General features: G+C 36.4%; 1 protein-coding gene across 2 annotated transcripts in view; it reads right to left on the bottom strand.

Annotated features, from left to right (window-relative positions):
• Positions 1 to 21,685, bottom strand: part of LOC121427186 (condensin complex subunit 1-like) — a 48,035-nt gene that overhangs the window by 7,304 nt on the left and 19,046 nt on the right. For both annotated transcript variants that reach the window (XM_041623454.1, XM_041623455.1), the window contains exons 13-28: positions 21,132 to 21,261; positions 19,974 to 20,099; positions 19,204 to 19,277; positions 17,986 to 18,146; positions 15,136 to 15,389; positions 14,293 to 14,514; positions 12,696 to 12,828; positions 11,589 to 11,673; positions 10,522 to 10,713; positions 9,183 to 9,349; positions 8,538 to 8,649; positions 6,184 to 6,359; positions 5,023 to 5,126; positions 2,644 to 2,821; positions 1,725 to 1,819; positions 1,272 to 1,352 (exon numbers count right to left, since the gene is read on the bottom strand). In XM_041623454.1, coding sequence (XP_041479388.1) covers positions 1,272 to 1,352; positions 1,725 to 1,819; positions 2,644 to 2,821; positions 5,023 to 5,126; positions 6,184 to 6,359; positions 8,538 to 8,649; positions 9,183 to 9,349; positions 10,522 to 10,713; positions 11,589 to 11,673; positions 12,696 to 12,828; positions 14,293 to 14,514; positions 15,136 to 15,389; positions 17,986 to 18,146; positions 19,204 to 19,277; positions 19,974 to 20,099; positions 21,132 to 21,261 — 2,290 coding nt within the window. The remainder of the gene's footprint in view (positions 1 to 1,271; positions 1,353 to 1,724; positions 1,820 to 2,643; positions 2,822 to 5,022; positions 5,127 to 6,183; positions 6,360 to 8,537; positions 8,650 to 9,182; positions 9,350 to 10,521; positions 10,714 to 11,588; positions 11,674 to 12,695; positions 12,829 to 14,292; positions 14,515 to 15,135; positions 15,390 to 17,985; positions 18,147 to 19,203; positions 19,278 to 19,973; positions 20,100 to 21,131; positions 21,262 to 21,685) is intronic.

Here is a 21,685-nt window from a genome sequence, read left to right as displayed (position 1 = left end):
CATGCATAAAATCATGACCTTTAGTAAAGTGAACTACATTTAAAAGAGTGGGTTCAAAAGGTTGACTGACTGGGAAAGGAATGATGTACATTACTGAAATCAACCTTCCTGTAATGAACATCATACTTCCTCCCACCCCACATTCCAAATCAACAAAGATGTTAATTACATCAGGCCACCTGTCAATTGTGTTGTGAATTTCACTAGGTTGGAATGTTGGTAAACAATCCCCATGTAGATATCTGTCAATCATTTCCCTAATTCTGTTTAATTACCATTTTAAATTAATTAAAATGGTAGTCTCTCCTGCATGATACAAAAATATAGATTTGAAGCAAAGAAATATGTGTTATGTGTATATATACAGCTTGGGAGTACAGTAAAGAGTTTAATAATAATATTTACATTTACAGTGCTTAATACTACATTTAATAGTATTCAAATATGAATGTTTATGAGTGCAATGTACAGAATACTTCATTCGGTAAAAGATGAAATGATCCATTCAACTCGGCTACGCGTCGTTGATTGGATCTTATTTCATCTTTCACCGAATGAAATATTTTTTCCAAAGCACGAAAGAAAAAACATTCATTATTTAGTTTATATGACACCTAGAAAATGATATTTTTTTTCCTATGTAATTCATGAATTTCGATGCAAAACATGCTCATGCAGTGCGAGTTTGGTCTGTTGATTGTTACATCATTGTAACATGTGCACTGCTGTGCATGAGCTGCAGTCTCGGTGCGCGAGTGCAATGGACAAAATCGTATGGATCCAAAATTGCACGGTTGATAACGTCATTGAAAAATGGGCTGAATGAACGATATCAAACAAACAATGAAATCACAAGTATCTATCTAGGTGTCATATAATGGTTAATACAGAGCTGCCAACCTGAACAAGAACATTTCAGTATTTTCAAGGCTGAAAATCAGTATTTTGGTGAGGAAATTAAGTATTTTCACAGGAAAACCATAGGACAACGCATAAACCGAAACTTTGGAAATCAGTATTTTGCATAAACCATCAGTATTCTTCTCTATTTTCAGTACAAAATACGGAAAATCAGTACTACTTGGCAGCTCTGTTAATACTTTCCGTTTTTCAGCACTTCATAAGTACTAATCATGACGCAAGTCAACAACATGGTGAGATTTATGCAAGAGATAATGGAGAATCAGTTCAACTCATTTTATGCAAGCATTAAAAAGATAAAACAAAACAAAATAAGATTCACACAGAAATATAAAGAAGATCTTCATTACCTAGTGGCTCTAAAACGATGACAGAGTTTCTCAACCAAGGATTCAGCTTGTTTGTCTTTCTGAATGAAGGACAGGAGGTACCTGGAAACAATACAAAAAAGGGGATTTGTTTCATCATTATTATTATCAATAACAAATGCTGGAAATCTTTGACAAATTTGCTCTTGCCCGATTTCTGTAGCTCATGACAATAGCTAGTGAGTTTTCATCAATAATGAGTTTTCTGAAACATGTGTCTGGTGTTAAAAAAAAATGCAACAAAAGAAAAAAAAAATTGAACTACATTTTTGGCTAACAATGATTAATATACCAAGCATTCTATAATTTCCATATTTTACTCATCTTAAAATCAATTAATCCCTAGTTTCTTTAATCTGCCTATCAAATGGACTTATAATTACAATCAATTGAATTTATTATGTAACAGGACCCTGAATGAATATGTGTTCTTACCTAAGAATGGTCTTGAAGTCTTCTTCCGGTAAAGCTAGGTCTGGATCGGACAGTCTACTGATTACGTCGGGAAGGATGTTATACACAGCATTACCCTGAATGTACACATAAAAAAACATGAATTAGAATAGCTATTGATCGTTATTGAGGTTTCAATTGTTTTGCGTAGTTGAGACTATAAAAGAAATTGTAATATGTAGAGGAGACAAACAGATGAAAATAATGAATTGATTGATGTTAGAGTTTTCCTACTGCTAGAATTAAATGCCTACTTAGCTGGTTGCACAAAAGCATCTATAACATCCAACAAGTACCAAAATTAATTTTTGCTTTCAATACTTTCAATAATTCTTTCCATATGTTCAAAGATTAATGTTGGAAAATTATTATAATCATCTGTATTTGTGCGAACTTCAAATGCATTCTTAAACACAAATAGCAAATTTTGTTTATCGTGCAATGGTACAAGATTATGCATCGAGTGAAAGAAAGAGGTACTCTATTCAGCTTGGCTATGCCTTGTTGAATAGAGCACTTTCTTTCACATAAGAAATATTGAATTGAACCACTGAACTCATCCCCATATTTTGCAAAAAGTGACGCCTAAGCATGAAACAGTTTGTTCAAAGCATTTCAGTTCAATGATTGATGAAACCTGTGTTATGCAAGCAGAAGTGCCATGGATACTACATAAGAATGTTACCAAGAAAAAGAAGCTATTTAATTTCCTAAAAACTTTGAGATCTGCATCTTCGGTTTTATTTATTAAAAGTACATGAGGTCATAAAGGGCGAAAAACATCATAGCATTAGAAGTAAATAATGTTTAACCTTGGACGTCTTTTTGTGAATAGACGACAATTCTCCCTAATCAATAAATGTTTCCTGTATCACGCAAATCAACTTCATTGAGAACTTACCTTCTTCGACAGCTCAAAGAAGAAGAGTTTGGCCAGACTAGCGATGCGATCCTCGCAATCGATGATGCAAGACGCCATCTCGCTGATTTGACCTTTGACCTTGACCATGTCGTTGAGAATCAGATGGGTCAGTACCATGAGGGTGTTCTTACGGACGTGGGCAGAGGGGTCACGAAGCCTAATAGGAAAACAAAGAGATATATCCAGCGATGCTCAAAGTTAGTAAACCACACCAGAAAAATCAACATATCATTTTAAAATCTTGCCATGTTTTAAAGGACAAGTCCACCCCAACAAAAACTTGATTTGAATAAAAAGAGAAAAATTCAACTAGCATAACACTGAAAATTTCATCAAAATCGGATGTAAAATAAGAAAGTTATGGCATTTTAAAGTTTCGCTTATTTTCAACAAAATAGTTATATGAACGAGCCAGTTACATCCAAATGAGAGAGTCGATGATGTCACTCACTCACTATTTCTTTTGTATTTTATTATATGAAATATTGTTATTTTCTCGTCATTGTCATGTGAAATGAAGTTTCATTCCTCCCTGAACACGTGGAATTCCATTATTTTAACATTTTGTGCTTCAGGCAAGGAGGTCCTAATCGTCAAATTCGTAAAAATTGAAATATTGTATAATTCAAACAATAAAAAACAAAAGAAATAGTGAGTGACATCATTGACTCTCTCATTTGGATGTAACCGGCTCGTTCATATAACTATTTTGTTGAAAATAAGGGAAACTTTGAAATGTCATAACTTTCTTATTTTACATCCGATTTTGATGAAATTTTCAGTGTTATGCTAGTTGAATTTTTCTCTATTGATTCAAATTAAAATTTTTCTGAGGTGGACTTCACCTTTAAGTATCTCTAATTGTGAAGTCAGGTGATAAAATACTGCATTCAATGAAGTTTGTTTCTTGTGGCTCACCATTCTTACGAATGTGGGCAGAAAGGTCACAAAGCCTGTTAGGTAAAAATGAGGTACATAAAGAGGTGCTCAAAAGTTAGTGAACACCAACAGAAAAATCAACATATTTAAGTTTTCAAATTCTGCCATGTTTTAGGTACTTAATTGTGAAGTCAGGTGACAAAATAATGCATTCAATAAAGTTTGTATCTCTGGGCTCGCCAAAAAATGTAAAGTTGTTGTCTACATTCACCACTCAGCATGAAGGAGGGTATTTTTAGAGGGGTCCACTAAATGTTTGGCACAACTGTATACTGATATATTTTTTTCGAATTTCATACCTTTTCATGACTCATTCATCAATAAAAAGGTTTGTTTACCCTATCATGTTTTTGTTTTCATCTGATGATAAACTAATGAATCTATAGGCCTACATGCATGGTCTATTGTAGGCATGTGTGGTCTGGGGGTTCTGACTCTCCTTTTTCAAGCAGAGGCGCCGAGGTCCTCCTGATCAGGGCACTTTACATCAATGAAATTGTTTTTCTGTAAATGTTATGACAACCATACGTGGAGTGTTGTGGCCCAGTGGATAAGTCTTCTGACTTTGAAACAGAGGGTTGTGGGTTCGAATCCCAGCCATGGCATAATTTCCTTCAGCAAGAAATTTATCCACGTTGTGCTGCACTCGACCCAGGTGAGGTGAATGGGTACCTGGCAGGATTAATTCCTTAAATGCATGAGCGCTGAAAGGCAGCTCGAGCTAAAGCCGAGGTAATAACAATAATAACAACGCGTCTCGGAATAGAAAATTTCTAGATAGATGGCGCTGTATAAATGCCTATTATTATTATTAGAGGGGGACAGGATTGAATCCCATTCATGGCATAAATTCCTTCACTAAGAAATCGATCCACATTGTTCAGCACTCGGCCCAAGTGACATAAATGAGTACAGGATTAATTCCCTGAATCGGACCTCTCTGGGAACAAAGAAGTGTATTCTGTGATAAAAAAAGTGTATTTTCCCCAAATAAGTGTATTTCATAATAAAATGCATGGTGCACTCGCTCATCGCGGCGCTCAAGCTGCAAGCAAGCTAAAATGCGCACTGCTCTTGCAGATGAAAAAAAAAACAAGTTACCTGAAATTAAATTGATCTAATAACCATATTTGTGTAAGTTTTATGAAATAGAGACATATAGAGATTATTTTTCTCAATAAATTACGATTGAAAAATAAGAAAGAGATTTTTTTTATTTTTTTATATTTTACAAAAATATTTTTTTAAAAGAAAAAACGTACTGCCATATTTTAGTTGCAAAAACGTACTAAATAGGCCAAAACAAACAGGTTGGCAGCTCTGCCGAATTCAAAGCTATAGCAAGGGTAATTGTAATAGCATTTTGTATGCTCAAAAGAATCTATCTTCATTATCATTGTTAGTCACACACTTACTTACCTAGCATACATGTGGGCTGTCCACGGCTCAATGAGATTGGGGAAACGGAATGTAAGATCTCCGATGGCGATGATAGTATTAGCTCGGATAATAGCTTCTGGCGCCTAACAAAAACAAATTATCAAATAATACAGTAGATGGCAGGTTCGAATCCCACTGGTTCCAATTTTTTCTGACTTATGATTTTCATTACAGATCGAGCAGACCGAAAATCTGTTCACAAATTATTATTACCTCCTATTAAAGTGATTGGTTAACATTGGTTTGACTTTTAAAAAATCTGAGCTAGAAGGTCACACTTGTCACCTGTGTCTGTGATATGTTCCAAAAATGAAGCCCAGAAAAAATTGCGTTCGAAAATGATTATTTAGTGCTTCAAAAATTGAAATATAAAGTGACCGGAAACACCATCTTAATTTCATCCCATACACTTATATGTACTATTTAGGTGTCTATAAGACGCCTGTTTACAAAATCGAGGTTTGCCTTGTAGTTTTGGCTTTTCATTCTCAATAATGGTTGTTTTCAGGGTTTATTAGTTCTAATACATGCACTTGTACACATGTTTCATCTTGGTTTGAGAATTTCTTAAATCAGCTGCTCACAAAGTTAAACAATACCTTTAAAGCCTCTTTATTTACAAATAATACATGTAGACAAGGAAATATTTATTCTTTATAAGAAATGTACCAAAATATTGAAAATGTTTATATTCTTGATAGTTGATATGAAATTGCATTTAAGATGCATGAGACCATGAAATAGAAAGACAAAATTACAATAATATCAGACATTTTTCTTCCTACATACTCCTGAATGAATATCTTGTTGTACAAACCAGCAATAGCTTCATATGGACTAGAAGTTTTCCCTTGCTTGAAAAGGATATAGTAAAGAAACTTGGAGTCTTGAGAGGAGACAGAGGATGAGGGGAGGTCAGAAATGAGCGAGAAAATACTAAAAGGAGAGAAGAAAAATACAAATTTTGAAAAAAGGAGAAAAAAACAGCAAAAGAAAAAAAAAAGAATCAAGCATTCACAAAGTCACAAGTTAATAGTTAATAATTATCTGCAACTGTATTAATTTTTAACGCAGCATCTCACTATCATATTTGGGGTTTGAGCAAATCTTCTTAAAAAGTGGATCTTACTTTTAACCTACCTTTTCTAGGACAGTGAAGAGCAGCTGGAGCTGTGCCTCGCAGAACTCTGCACTGACCAGCATGAACTTAGCCAGGGCAAGGCTCGCGGTCGCCCTGAGCTCCGGGCTGGAATACTTGACAGGGTTGCTACAGACCAGGACCACCAGGGGCTTGATAGCTCCAAGAAGATTGGGCCCTGCAAATGATGATTGAAAATAATTACAGATGTATAAAAAGAAATAAAAAAGAATACACAGAACCAGTGATTTTATATCGATTCAATTTATCCAATCCAATTAATTTACATCATAAATCCTTCCAATCCGCTTTCTCATATACATGTACTATATCTTAAGCAAAATTTGAAACCTCTGCAGTTACTTACATTTGAAAATATTCTGTTGATTCATATTAACCCCCAAAGTATTAACCCTAAAAAGACTGGGGGGGGGCTGATTCAGCCCCCCCCTCGACATTTTTCGCGATAAATCTGCCGCGCGAAATTTTTTGACCGCGTCCCTTGCTGACTTTTTAATTTCAAGTCTCGCGCAACTTTTGAGACCAAAATTGTGACCCCCGGGTACGCGGTTCTAAAATTACGCAACATTTCGTAAGTGCATGCAGACCCAAAATTACTCAAAAACGTGAATTTGTGTACAAATCCAATGCAAATAGTGTTCTTAGCCAAAATTCATAAATGTATCATTATTTTTCCTTTTACTGCTTAAAATCAATTAATTTTATCTTGTTTATGGTCAAAATAAAGTCCCCGACAATTTCCATTGAAAAAACAATAAAAAACAAAAAGTCGAAAAACAAAGAAATACATAAGAAATTTAGAAAACAATAGAATACATAAGAAAATAAATGTGATTTTGAAATTTTTTTTAAATCAAGTCGATCAGATGCCTATTTAGAGTATGTGAAACAAAAATTAGCATTTCAGGGGCATTATTTATTTAATTAGAGCAAACTTATGATTTTACGCATAAATTAGCATAATTAATGAGCAATGAGATTTTTGCAGAATTTGATGTTATAGTTTTGTAGATAATGCCATGGGTAACGCGTGTGCCAATTTTCGTCGCGATCGCGCGATCGACGGCCGAGATCATAAGGGGGGGCTGAATCAGCCCCCCCCCAGTCTTCTTAGGCGTCGAAATAGCCCAGTCTATTTAGGGTTAATGATAGTAGATTTTTTATGCTTTGTGTATTTTTATAATTCTATTTTGATACTGTTATGTTTAATGCTGTTTTTTATGTAAAAGTTCTGTACAATTCAGCTCTTTCTGCGAACAGTCTTTGAATAAAATACCATTATTATTATTATTATAATTCTTTTTCTTCAGATATTTCATCAATTGGTTATACATGCTTCTGGACATAGAGCATCGAAATAGGCTGCACTCCTTTTCTCAAAGCTCTATGGTCTCAATTGGATGATGGCCATAGTGATGATGATGATGAGGGTGATGACAACGAAGATGATGACAATGATAATGAGAATAATGATCATGATGATTGCGATAATGATGACGATGGTAATGATTGATGATGATGAGATAATGATGAGGATAACGGTGGTGCTGTTCCTGATATGGCAGTATTGCTGCTTCTAATTTCTGTAACATCCATCAACATCTTGTCAAATTGTTATGTGATGATAAGACATATCTCACATATTCAATATTATATCTATACACAATCAATACTTAATTACAGGAAGTATACCAGCTCCAACTTTCATAAGAAAGTATTACTCATTCTTCTTCCAGCTAAACTTCTGACGCACACACATTTTATGGGTTTCTTATTCACTACATTTCATGTTCTCCCTAGACGGTCAACTCCCCCAATTCAGAGTAAAGTTATGACGTACAGATTGTTTTGGTCGAGCGTCCAAGGGTGACCAACACCTGTTTGATCGTAAAGAGTCTAGACCAGACCAATATAAAAGGAGTTCATTTCTGAACTCAAATCAGATTGTATAGATTATTACAGATTGTTAGAGATTATTACAGATTGCAGATTACTTTACAGATTGTTCCAGCATACACATAGATTAGAGATTGGAGTTATGAGAGTATAGTCACCATCAGACTTACTCATCATGTTCCTGTATTATTTGTATTTGTTATCATCATTATAAGAACTGTACATTCTGCAGCGCTTGTCTCATTTTAAGTCTGGTTGAGAGCTAAAGTGCAATCGATCCAACCCCAACACAACAAAATATCCAGAGCATGCAACTCAGGGAATCCATTTTTTATTTCTACACAATTAGAGATGTGAACACAAAGAAAAGAACCACCAAGACGACAATGAAGAGGCACAAACAGGACAAATAAAGTTGCACATAATATCAATCACTAACCTGTCACAATATTAGAATCACAGATCCTTTTGATAAACTCTCCTTCAGCATCTTCAGCAGTTGCTCCAGCCAAACCCATCTCATCTTCAATATTCGCGTTATCACCTTCACTCTGCAATCAAAGATAAGTGTCAGTTGTAGTGACGTTTTCCAATGTAATCCAATAGAATCCTATAAAATTACCACCCAAGTGACTATTGGCATAAATATGTGCCTAAGGCAGAGCTGCCAACCTGGACAAGAACATTTCAGTATTTTTAAAGCTGGAAATCAGTATTTTGGCAAGGAAATAGTATTTTCAAAAAAATATCATAGGACAACACATAAAACTGAAACTTGAGAAACCAGTATTTTGCATGAAACCATCAGTATTCTTCTCATTTTTCAGCACTAAATACTGAAAATCTGTACTACTTGGCAGCACTGCTAGGGATTCTGAATATCATTTGTGTCGTTGCTGAGAAATTAGAAAAATTAGAATAGTATTCGAGCAACGTGACAATACAAGTAATGAACAGAGACGTCCAGGCTTAGGTATTGCATAACATGCAGATTCCAATCTGGAGTAACTAAAGCTGGGGCAAAGTCTCTCGATTTGCCGACCTATCCGTGTAGGGTCATAAAAAGTCAAGACTGAGGGCTTACCTTTGCTTTCTTTTCTTTGTCTTCCTTCTTCTTCTCTTGAATGTTGTGTCTTCGTTTGAGCTCACATTGCACCATCACATCCAGGTGGATCAACTGCTGAAGGGCGATCTGACCAGAGATGGCCATCAGACGAGATAATAAACCAACAGGGCAACCTGATGTAGGGACTAAGAAATGACAGAGAGACCACATTAATAATAATAATAATGATGGTGGCTAATTAAAAAGCGCACAAGTCCAGCTTTTGGTGCTCATGGTGCTTTATGAAAGCACTGCTATTATCATTACCCCGGCTAAGCTAGGCAACCGATTAAGGTGCACACAGCTTTTTGAGGAATTACTTCCTGCCAGTATCCATTCACATCACCTGGGTCGAGTGCAGCACACTGGATGACTTTCTTGCGGAAGGAAATTACGCCATGGCTGGGATTTGAACCCACGACCCTCTGCACATGCTCCAGATTACATTGGGTATATATATACTAATGTAAGGCAATACAATAAAGAAAGTCAAGCAAACTGCCTGCAGTCTTTCCCTTTTAGTCATTTCGGAAGCAAGAACCACACATCACTTCACCCTTCAATCCTCATTGCAAAGCGTCTCGCACATAGTCATACTCAATATTCTCATCACATTACCAACTACTAAAGGAGTTATGGTTCTGCAGTAACAATTAAAGGAGAATGAAACCATTGGAACAAGATAGCTTGTGTGAAAACAGAAAAATCAAAGAAACAGATCAACAAAAGTTTGAGAAAAATCGGACAAATAATGAGAAAGTTATGAGCATTTGAATATTGCGATCGCAATAGCTATGGAGATAGCAAATTGGCAATGCGACAAACATGTGTGATGTCACTTGTGAACAACTCTCCCCATTACTTTAGTATATATTTCACTTGAATTGCCTCTTTTATCACATCTATCCATAGATCATGTGTTCTTTCTACATGAGGGCATGTAATACATATTTTTTAAGAATACATCATGGATAAAGAGTTTGTATCATCATAAGAAAAAGCAAAGAGACATTTTGAGGGTATTTTATAGTCCACCAAAGGGAAAGTTGTTCATCAGTGACATCACACATCCTTGTCGCATTGCCAAGGGAGGATCTCCATAGCATTAGTGATTGCAATATTCAAATGCTCATAACTTTCTCATTATTTGTCCGATTTTTCTCAAACTTTCTTTGTTGTTGTTCTTTGATTTTTCTGTTTCTACACAAGCCTATTTGTTCCAAAGTTTTCATTCCCCTTTAAGAAATTGATATAAAATTTCATCTCCCTCCCATATGTGCACAACCTCTTTGAATGACTAACAATAAACATCCTTTACCCTTTCTTTCTTCCTCTGTCATCTCCTCGGACGCTGTTTCTTGAGACTGTTCTCTGCTAGCGAGTAACACAGCAGCCAGGCGTTTGAGGATCTCACCGCACAGGACGTCAGGGTGTTCAGCCAGGCGGTAGATGGTCTTAACGGCCGTCTCGGCTAGGGGCACCCAGTACTTATTCTCTTGCTCGGTCATACCTACATGGGGAGATAGGAATAACGATAAAGTCGGCAAATGTAATATTCACCTACCTGGGAGAACTCACTGAGGTAGGAGGGATATCTCTCTCGATTTCACACAATCAAGTAAAAGAAATCAATTAGTGAAGTATGGAGAGGTTGATAATCTGCAGCTTTCTCCCAAAATCAGTCAGATTTTCATATTTTCAGAGAGTCTCCCTGACAATCAGAGATACTTGGCAGCCTTGAAAGAAAGTGCGATAGGTTTGCAGATTGACTCAGAGCTCATAGAGCTCATCTTGTGTAGTATTTATATAAATTTCTATAAAATCTTATTTTTCCATTGTAAAAGAGCACTGTTGCTCGGTAGCGCCATGAGCATCTACTGACGGTGTGTGCGCTCTACAAATATACACTATTATTATTATTATATTAAATACATAAGATGGAAGAAGAAGAAGAAGACCCACAGGCTGGTATCCTTGTAGTTATACTTTGGTTAACTTCAGACTAAACATGAATTTTAGTCTAAACTTCTATGGAATGCTGTGTTTTATCTTTCTTATTCCACATTCACCACATTCATGAAAAGACAATGCATCAAAGAAATGAGTCAAATTAATTGTAGGATTTTTAACACCAATATCAAGGAAAAGTTTTGAACAAAGAATCCATAATTTTACTTGGTGAATGAGTTGTCAAAATGGCACTCTATACAAATGTGATCGAAAAATCATGTTGGGTTACACTCAATCGATGAGTCAGGGTAGTTGGTAAAGGTGAAGTTATTCACCATGTGGTTTGTGTATGTATCTGTCGTTGTTAAGGGGGGGGGGGTGGGGGTAGGAGAGGAGGCGAATTAGATAAAGAGTTTTCCATTTTTCTTGACTTACCTTGTACAAGAATATCACCCAGTTTGCTGAAGATCTCATGCGTGCTATCGAACCTGAACTGTTCTTTACCGCTCAAAACTTTGGGCTGTAAGAGAAATATCAAAAAGGGTGATCTTGCTTATTAAAATTTACCACATTTAGTCAAACCTGCATTTGGTTTCCCAGGCATTTTCTTCCATCGAATATACATTATAAGAACCTGTCGATAAAGGCCATGTCACCTGCTTATAAACACCACTTTTCCCATCTACATTGGATGGTCTTATACAAGTTTCACTGTTCTGCTCATGACTAATGCTGCAGTGACATTTCTCCTGTGGTGCCCGCACGGTGAGTCGAAAACAGCCGTTTTATTATTTTTAAAAATTCAAACCACCTGTATGTATCTGGCTAAAACGGCTGTTGTCGACTCGCAGTACGTCCATCGTAGGGGAAATGTGACTGCGCCATAAATGGTTGGGCCTCCAAGATTAACATTGTACATTTTTGTGCTAAAGCCCCCCCGGCATGACGATTATTGATTACATGCAATCTTACCTAAATTTGAGACAATGTACTTTTTACAAATATGTCTCCCCCTCCATTCCCCGAAATACTCCTCAATGTTCCATTACAAATAAAACGAGAGGAAATAGACGAGGGAGGCTCGTAATCAACTGGGAAGAGAATGTCAAAAATTGGACTGGACTAAAACTGCAAGGGCATACAAAAGTGTTGAGTGGAGGGATGTTGCAATCAACCTCTGGGATGCATTGCACTTACGTTACTGTTAACCCTACCTATCTAGGCCGGTGGGGCATGACGATTATCGGTTACATGCCATCTTACCTAAAATTATCTCAACGAATCGCGACTTTTTACTTTCAAGTCTTGCGCAACTTTTGAGACCAATTTTGCGTCGCCCGGGTAACTTCCATGGCAACAGAGCTTTACAGCTGATCAGAAGCAAGAATTTGTTGGAAAGTTAACAATCAATGGCAATTTTACCAAAATGTAAAGTTTCATGCAATGGAAAAATGAAGCACAAGAATATAGATTGATAGATTCTAACCTAAAAATCTGTTTCAGGACGAAGGACATGCGGAAATGCGATGTATGTATACATACCTTTTCATTACCGACCAGTTTGAGCAGAGCAAGACAGGTGTCTTTGGCGAGCATGAAGTCTTTCATCCCTCGTTCCCCCAAACCCTCAGACACCAGCACCTCAACGTTGCTATGGATGATACCAGGATCAGCACTGGGGAAAGAATTCAGTTTCAGCTTATAAAAGATCTTTCATACAAAAAACTTATGTGTATTGGAGGAGTGAGAGTGTTCCTCTTGTATTCATTGAGTACAGATAAATGCCAGTTGTGGTAACGATCTCAAAATGAATTCAAACAGAATCCAATAAAATTGCCACCCAAGTATTTGTATGTATAAATAAAAAAAATGTGCCAAATAGCAGTTGAAAAAAAAAGCATATTTGCAAAGAAATTATCAAAATAAGCATGGAATTCCATCAAATGTCTTGTATTTTTCGAAGCAGTATTAATACACTGTCCCACATATGCTTTTCTGTGTTAGTGATCATCAGAATTCTCGAATTTGAGCTTAGATTTCATGATTTTACAAAGACAAGTTTACATTAATGTACCAGATCTAGATGTATGATAATATTTTGACAATTAACCTTGATTTAAAAGACTTTCTCATGAAATAGTTGTTTGCTACAACTATGGTACTGACTTTACCCTTAACCCTAGAAAGACGGGGGGGGGGGGGGGGGGGGGCTGCCCCCCCTCGACATTTTTCGCGATAAATCCGCCGCGCGAGATTTTTTGACCGCGTGGCTCTCTGACTTTTTACTTTCAAGTCTTGCGCAACTTTTGAGACCAAAATTGTGACCCCCGGGTACGCGGTTCCAAAATTACGCAACATTTCGTAAGTGCATTACTCAAAAACGTGAATTTGTGTACAAATCCAATGCAAATAGTGTTCTTAGCCAAAATTCATAAATGTATCATTATTTTTCCTTTTACTGCTTAAAATCAATCATTTTTATATTTTTTATGGTCAAAATAAAGTCCCCGACAATTTCCATTGAAAAAACAATAAAAAACAAAAAGTCTAAAAACAAAGAAATACATAAGAAATTTAGAAAACAATAGAATACATAAGAAAATAAATGTGATTTTGAATTTTTTTAAAATCAATTTGATCAGATGCCTATCTAGAGTATGTGAAACAAAAATTAGCATTTCAGGGGCATTATTTTATTAATTAGAGCAAACTTATGATTTTACGCATAAATTAGCATAATTAATGAGACATGAGATTTTTGCAGAATTTGATGTTATAGTTTTGTAGATAATGCCATGGGTAACGCGTGTGCCAATTTTCGTCGCGATCGCGCGATCGACACCCGAGATCATAGGGGGGGGGGGGGGGGGCTGAAACAGAGGCCTATTGAAAAAAAGTTACTATTTCTGTAACTTTGCCATCAATGATAAGTACCATCGTAACAGCCAATCAAAATACATTATTTTCATGAGTGTTATTATTGAAGGCAACTCTACTGTAATAACTTGTTATGCAACGGGGACCAGTAATATCATTTACTCTAGCAAAACCGACTCCAGACTATTATGTTATGTTGATTTACAAATCATAGGTTGGTTTGGTGAGCGAACTGTAGCATCGCATGACTACATTTACATACCATGCTGCCATCCCCAGCAATTGGAGTGCCGCCCTGCTCTCAGTGGGCGTGGTCTCTGGATGCTTCATGGTAAAGAACTCCCATAGGATCTGTGTGGTTTGGGAGGGGAATTCCCCATTCTTGGTAAACTCCGATACCATCTCCTCCAACGAGGTCAGCTCGCCGAGGCTTGCCCCACATGTCAGCTGGAGCAGGTTCCGGACGACAGCCAGACTCCTTGCTCTGTAATCAACAAGGGAATGGAAATGAATTTCAAACGAAAACTTGTTAAATTAAAAATATTTCCTGAGAAATATGGAATGCTGAAAAAAAGCAATACTTTTGAAGGTATTTATACTTTTAAACATCCTTACCTGACGATCTTTCCACTTGGGCTAAGGTACAGTCTTTTGTACGCTGTTACTTAACCAAAAGGTTATAGACCAAGTAAGGTGTACCTGCCCACTCTAGGATCCTTACCTGAAAGCCTTTCAACTTGGGCTAAGGTAGATCCTCTTGTAGGCCATTGCTACAGCATCCTTCACGGACCAAATGGCTATAAAACAATTGATTGTAGTCCAATTAAGAGTGGACCAACCCTCCCTAGGATCCTTACCTGACTGTCTTTCCGATTGGGCTAAGGTATAGCCTCTTTAGGCCATCACTACAGCATCCTTGACAGACTGTACCTTGGAACAAATGGTTGTAGACAAAACCTATCTTAGTTCCCTACCTGACTGTCTTTCCACTGGGCTAAGGTATAGCCTCTTTAGGCCATCACTACAGCATCCTAGACAGACTGTACCTTGGACCAAATGGTTGTAGACCAAGTAATCATAGACCAAACCTCTCTTAGTTCCTTACCTGACTGTCTTTCCACTTGGGCTAAGGTAGAGCCTCTTGTAGGCCGTCACTACGGCATCCTTGACCGACTGTTCCTTGGACCAGATGAGTCCCATCATGCGACGCACACCATCGGCGGCATTAGACACACCAAACTCATGGGCAGTCACAAAGAAGGTCACTGCTTCAAGGATATCTGTGGTCTGCTTGGACGATAAGAGTTCGCAGACAGTTGGGACGCACATCTTCACCATGCCGGCGAACTTGACGCAATCCTGTTCATGGATAATGGGGAGTATAGAAAATAAAAACTCAGTTAAATCTGATAGCCACTTGGTCAATTTCAATCAATCTATGGAACGATTGAATGAATGAATCAGCCAATCATCTTTTATGCAATGGATCACTCAATCTCAATCAATCAATCAATCACACATCTCCATAACCTCCATTTTTTTAAACACCACTTCATGAGTAAAGGGGAAGTGTAAGCAGAGCTGCCAACCTGAAAAAGAACATTTCAGTATTTTTAAAGCTGAAATCAGTATTTCGATGATGACATCAGTATTTTCAATGAAATACCATAAGACACAACACATAAAATAGAAACTTTAGAAATCAGTATTTTGCATGAAACCATCAGTATACTTATTTTTCAGTTCTAAATACTGAAAATCCGTATACTTGGCAGCTCTGTGTAATTTATAAATTTTTATCCAAAAATAATCTAGTTTCAGAACAATTTGGCTTCCGGAAAAAACATTCTACTTCTTTAAGCATATTAAATATTACAGATTATATATTACATAAATTTGATGAAGGTAAATTTTGCTGTGGGGTTTTTATGGATCTTTCCAAAGCATTTGACACCATCGACCATCACATACTGCTTGAAAAATTGTATTATTATGGTATAAGAGGTGTATCTCTTGAATGGTTTAGAAGTTATTTATTTGAAAGGAAACAGTATGTGATGGTCGATGGTGTAGCATCCGATTTTTCATATATAAATACTGGTGTTCCACAAGGATCTGTGCTTGGGCCACTGTTATTTTTGTTGTATATAAATGATATTACACATACTTCAGATATTCTCAAATTTTCATTATTTGCTGATGATACTGCTGTCATTTCATCTCACAAAGATATAAATATTTTAATTTGTAATATAAATATTGAATTAGAGAAACTAAGTGAATGGTATATTTGTAACAAACTCTTTTTAAATGCTGATAAAACACATTACATAATATTTCATTCCAAACAGAAAAAAGTTTCTTGTCCGGTTTCTCCTGTGTATATTAAAAATGATATTCTTAAGAAATGTAATATTGTAGAATTTTTAGGCATCAAACTTCATGAATCGCTTGATTGGTCTCACCACATTTCTCATGTTTGTTCTAAAATCTCAAGGGGAGTTGGTATTATATCACACTTTAGAAACACACTGCCAAAAAATATTTTATTAACTATTTATAACAGTATTATATTACCACATATCAATTATTGTAATATGATATGGGGCAACTCTTACAAGACACACCTATACAAAATTCATATTCTTCAAAAATGTGCTATCCGTATAATTACTCATTCTAACTACATGACACCAAGTACTCCTCTGTTTTGTGACCTAAAATGTTTGCCTGTTTTTGATCTTGTAACAGTAAACAATTTAATATTTATGTTCAATTTTCATAAAAAAGAGCTTCCATCAATATTCAATGATATGTTTAAAACAAATTCTTTTTATCATTCTTATGCTACCAGAAACAAATCAAAATTTCTTATTCCTTTTGCACGTACCTCATTAACCCAACATACAATAAGATTTCAGGGTGTTCATGATTGGAATTTGTTACCTTATGTTGTGAAAAATTCTTCAACTTTAACGAGATTCAAATACTTATGTAAACAATTATTGTTTAAACGTTTGATGTGCTCTGAGTAGAGGGTATTCTTTCTCCCTCTCGAACTCTATCTTCCCTCTTTCTTTCTTTCTTTCTCCCTATCTCTCCTTTTCTTTTTCTATCGCTTCCTTCTCTTTCTTACTCTTTGTTAACTTCTCAATGTTCTGCATATGGGTGTGTGTTGGTGTGATTGTGTGTGTGTATGAGACAGTTTTTTTTTGTTTATCTGCTTTACGTTTTAACAATGTAAGATCTGTTTTGTTTTGTTAATGATTGTACAGGGCCCCATTTTTAGTTGTGAACTTTGTATGTATTTATCTCAATTGAATTTTTAATGGAAAATAAATGAACTGAACTGACTCTTTGCAGCAATAACATTCTGTCTATAATACTGCTAAAATACTGCATTTTTTCACCCCCATTCACACATGACTGATACCACAACTTTCCCTTTGATGGACTATGAAATACCCTCAAAATGTCTCTTTCTGCTTTTTCTTGTGGTGATACCAAATCTTTATCCATGATATATTCTTTAAAAATCTGTATTACATGCCCTTCTGTAGAAAGAACACATGATCTACTGATAGATGTGATAAAAAAGGCAATTTTGAGTGAAATATATACTAAAGTAATAGGGAGAGTTGTTCACAAGTGACATCACACATCTCTGCCGCATTGCCAATTTGAGGTTCTCCATAGCATTAGTGATCGCAATATTCAAATGCTCATAACTTTCTCATTATTTGTCTGATTTTTCTCAAACTTTCGTTGATCCGTTTCTTTGATTTTTCTGTTTTCACACAAGCTATCTTGTTCCAAAGGTTTCATTCTCCTTTAATAAGTAAATGGTGTTTACGGCAATGAGGCATCTTGTCAGCACTTTTTACTGACAAGTACAATCTGGGTCTATCTGGAATGAGGATTTCAATCACTCCCCGGGAATCAAGAGTTGACTTACAGACAGATACTGGACAAGGATCTGTTGCTTGCTGAGTTCATTGACCACTGGGTCATCATCCTGGACAGTGGTCATCTTGACCTCTGGTTCTCCATCCTCGCCCACCTTGACCAGATCGGCAGGGTCATAACTGTCGGGAACAGGACTTGCTGGAGTTGATCCTAGAACAAATCAGACAAAAAAACATCACATAACAGTGCCGCTGGGCTCATATGAGAGCATCAGTATTGTGTACGATGGGCACATGTTTATCAATGCTTTTGAAAATTAGCCTTTTAAAGGACCAGTCCACCCCAACAAAAATTTTGATTTGAATAAATAGAGAAAAAAATCAACAAGCATAACACTGAAGATTTCATCAAAATCGGATGTAAAATAAGAAAGTTATGGCATTTTAAAGTTTCGCTTCATTTCACAAAACAGTTATATGCAAATGAGGAACTGATGACATCACTCAGTCACTATTTCTTTTGTATTTTATTATATGAAATATTTTTATTTTCTTATCATTGTTATGTGAAATGAAGTTTCATTCCTCCCTGAACATGTGGAATTCCATTATTTTAACATTTTGTGCTTCAGGCAAGGAGGTCCTAATCGTCAAATTCGTAAAAATTGAAATATTGTATAATTCATTCAAACAATAAAAAACAAAAGAAATAGTGAGTGAGAGACATCGACTCTCTCATTTGGATGTAACTGGCTCGTTCATAAACTATTTTGTGAAAAATAAGCGAAACTTTGAAATGTCATAACTTTCTTATTTTACATCCGATTTTGATGAAATTTTCAGCATTGTGCTTGTCTGATTTTTCTCTATTGATTCAAATCAACATTTTCCTGAGGTGGACTTGACTTTTAAATGACCATCAGAAAGGTGCGACCATTGGCTTGAATAACAGGTCATCAAATAAGTTTTACAACGTCCACTTGACCTTTGACCACACCAATGAGCTACCCATTTATTTTCTTCATCTAGTATAGTGGGAGTAGATTTGTTAGAATCCTGACCACTATTTACTAATTTCAAGTCAGGCATGAGGCACAGAGATAAAAGAGGGAAAGTGCCGCTTGTGACATGTTGGTTGTGTCATAAAGCTATTCATAAGTTACGAGGTACTTGGTAACCCTTTCTCAAGAACTATAACAATGAAATCTGGTGAGTATGATGATAACCAGCCATTAAAAAGAATGATAGAAACTCTGTAAGATCCTTACCAAGGTAGATAGATTTGAGCATCTGAAGAAGATCTTTGCCTTCAGAAGAAAGCTCTTCATCCTCATCATCAGAACTTAAGAGAGGGAGAGAGAAAAATCATGCAAAAAAAAATAGTTTGAAGCATAAGAACCTATGAGAATGAATCATTAGGGCAATTCCATAGATTTATTAATTTGGTTACCATATTTTATATGGCAAAGTAATATCAATGAATGTGGTTTCTCAGGGCTTGCCTAAAAATTGACCAATTGAGGCTAAATCTTTCATTCAAAGGCAGATCCCTACATGAATTATAGTTTAAAATCAGTAAATCTGCTCTAATCAAAGTGAATGTAGGAACTTGTGGAACACAGCTCTTTGAATATAAACAATCTATATTATACCCCAAGGGTTGTCACCAGGGACTATTTAGTGGTGGTCAGACACCCTGCCACAAGGGTCCTGCGGAATGAAACTAGACCGATAAATGTATCAAATATATCGTTTTCATATCATTTTCTTCGTCAGAGGGGAAATTAGTGGCAGTCGTGCAGTTGCGGTACTTTGAATCAGACGGAAGAGCGCCGACCATAGTCTCTGTGAAAACTCAGAATGGTCTGAATGCAAGGCCTACAATGGCTTTTGGACAGAAGGCTCCGAAACAGCAAGTGCTAGTCTTGTGTGAAGACCCACTTGATGATCTAAGTTTCAATCAGGGTCTGTGCTTGCAGACTACGCCGATCACGGTAGTGACACCATTGAAAACGTAAGTCAGTGAGGGTTGACTTACCCAGTAGTATCCTGTAGAGGGATGAAAGCTTGTTGATCTGGCCAGATGCTCTGGGCAGACTGCAGTAGTCTGATGGCCCTGGTGTGCTGGGATTTGTCAAGGAGTTCAATGATCTCATCAATGGTACTGAAAATAACATGAAAGAATGAAGATCATGAAAAAAATATATATAACATTAATAATAATATGCATTTATATAGTGCAAAAACTATATCTATATATCATATTGCGCTGCAAGAGCTTCCTAGGTGCTATACATACTATTGGAATAGAAAGGTTTTTAATTTTAACTTGAAATTATGTAAATTTGTTGAATTCCTTAGGTTGAGGGGAAGTTTGTTCCATAGTCGTGGGGCTGACATCAGAAATAAGCTATCTCCTAGTGTTGCTTTAGTCTTGTGTGGGGGCACTTGTAGTGTGAGTACTTGTAGTGTGACATTAAGTGTTACATATCTAGAGTCCTTTTCAAATGTGCACTTTAAATTGCCATACTTATAGTTTAAGTTGCCGTTTCCAGTTCTTGGTGCATATAATGAATTGATCCTGCTGGATAAACAACACAAAGCCACTGCTTCTGATACCACTTACAGTGGGTGGAGGAATAAAAGTTGCAATAAAATTTTGGGAGTTCTAAAAAGCACTACAAAGTTTCAACATTATTAGGGCTGAAGAGGTTACAGTATATTTCCTTTCCTGCAACAAACAATTGACAAAATCCTGAAGGAAAAAAAAGAGGCAATACCATAAACTTATCTACATTGATTGCACGTCCAACCACTTTTTTCCTCCAATTTTATTTCTCTTCAGTGTTCAAAAGCAATAATTTGAGAGCATTACAACCTCATGTAAGATCTAGGAAAGAGGGAGGAAATCCTAACATACAATGGGTCGGACAATAATATTTCATGGAATCAACCAGTTGCTATATAGACCTTAGGCATCAATGTCACCGCGCCACCGTCTTAGAGGGTGAAGCCATTGCCTTGCATGCATTGGTGATCTGCAGCTGGTGCATCTCTGACAACTCTGTTTACACATATTCCTATATCCTCTGAAGGAGGGCGCTATGAGATAATGACATTACAAGCATCAAGTCGCTGGGGCCCCCAGCGACTTTTTTTAGCATAGAAATAAAACGAGTTGCGATATGAGACTTACTCCATTGGAGATGCGTCATCTGGTATCTGTAGTAAACTCTCTTCATCCTCAGATGACAAGATCTTTGCAATGGTAGTCTTGATCTCAGGCTCCATTGCCGTCCAATTCTTAACAGGGTCATGACTCACATCTACAATGAAAATAATTTTTTTGATTTATATCAAAGTTCAAAGTCTATTTCACGGTTTCACTTTTCCATAAAAACATCAACAAATTTTACGGCATAGGCATCTCAAATCATAACCCCAAATTGGGTTAAAAGATAAGTGTTCTACAAACACAGAGAATACAAAATACATTAGAAAACTATGTTGGGATTGAAAGAAGTTAACTTAAAGGGGAATGAAACCTTTGGAACAAATAGGCTTGTGTAGAAACAGAAATATCAAAGAATAAGAATAAAGAAAGTTTGAGAAAAATCGGACAAATAATGAGAAAGTTATGAGCATTTGAATATTGCAATCACTAATGCTATGGAGATCCTCCCATTGGCAGAACTGCCAACATTTGAAAATGGAAAAAAGGAGTCCACGAATCGTGCGGAAAGCCGAACT

The sequence above is a fragment of the Lytechinus variegatus genome, chromosome 14 (assembly GCF_018143015.1).
Source record: "Lytechinus variegatus isolate NC3 chromosome 14, Lvar_3.0, whole genome shotgun sequence".
In the NCBI taxonomy this organism is placed as follows: domain Eukaryota; kingdom Metazoa; phylum Echinodermata; class Echinoidea; order Temnopleuroida; family Toxopneustidae; genus Lytechinus; species Lytechinus variegatus.
The sequence above is the reverse complement of the archived record's forward strand: the minus strand, read 5'-3'. Positions and strand labels throughout refer to the sequence as shown.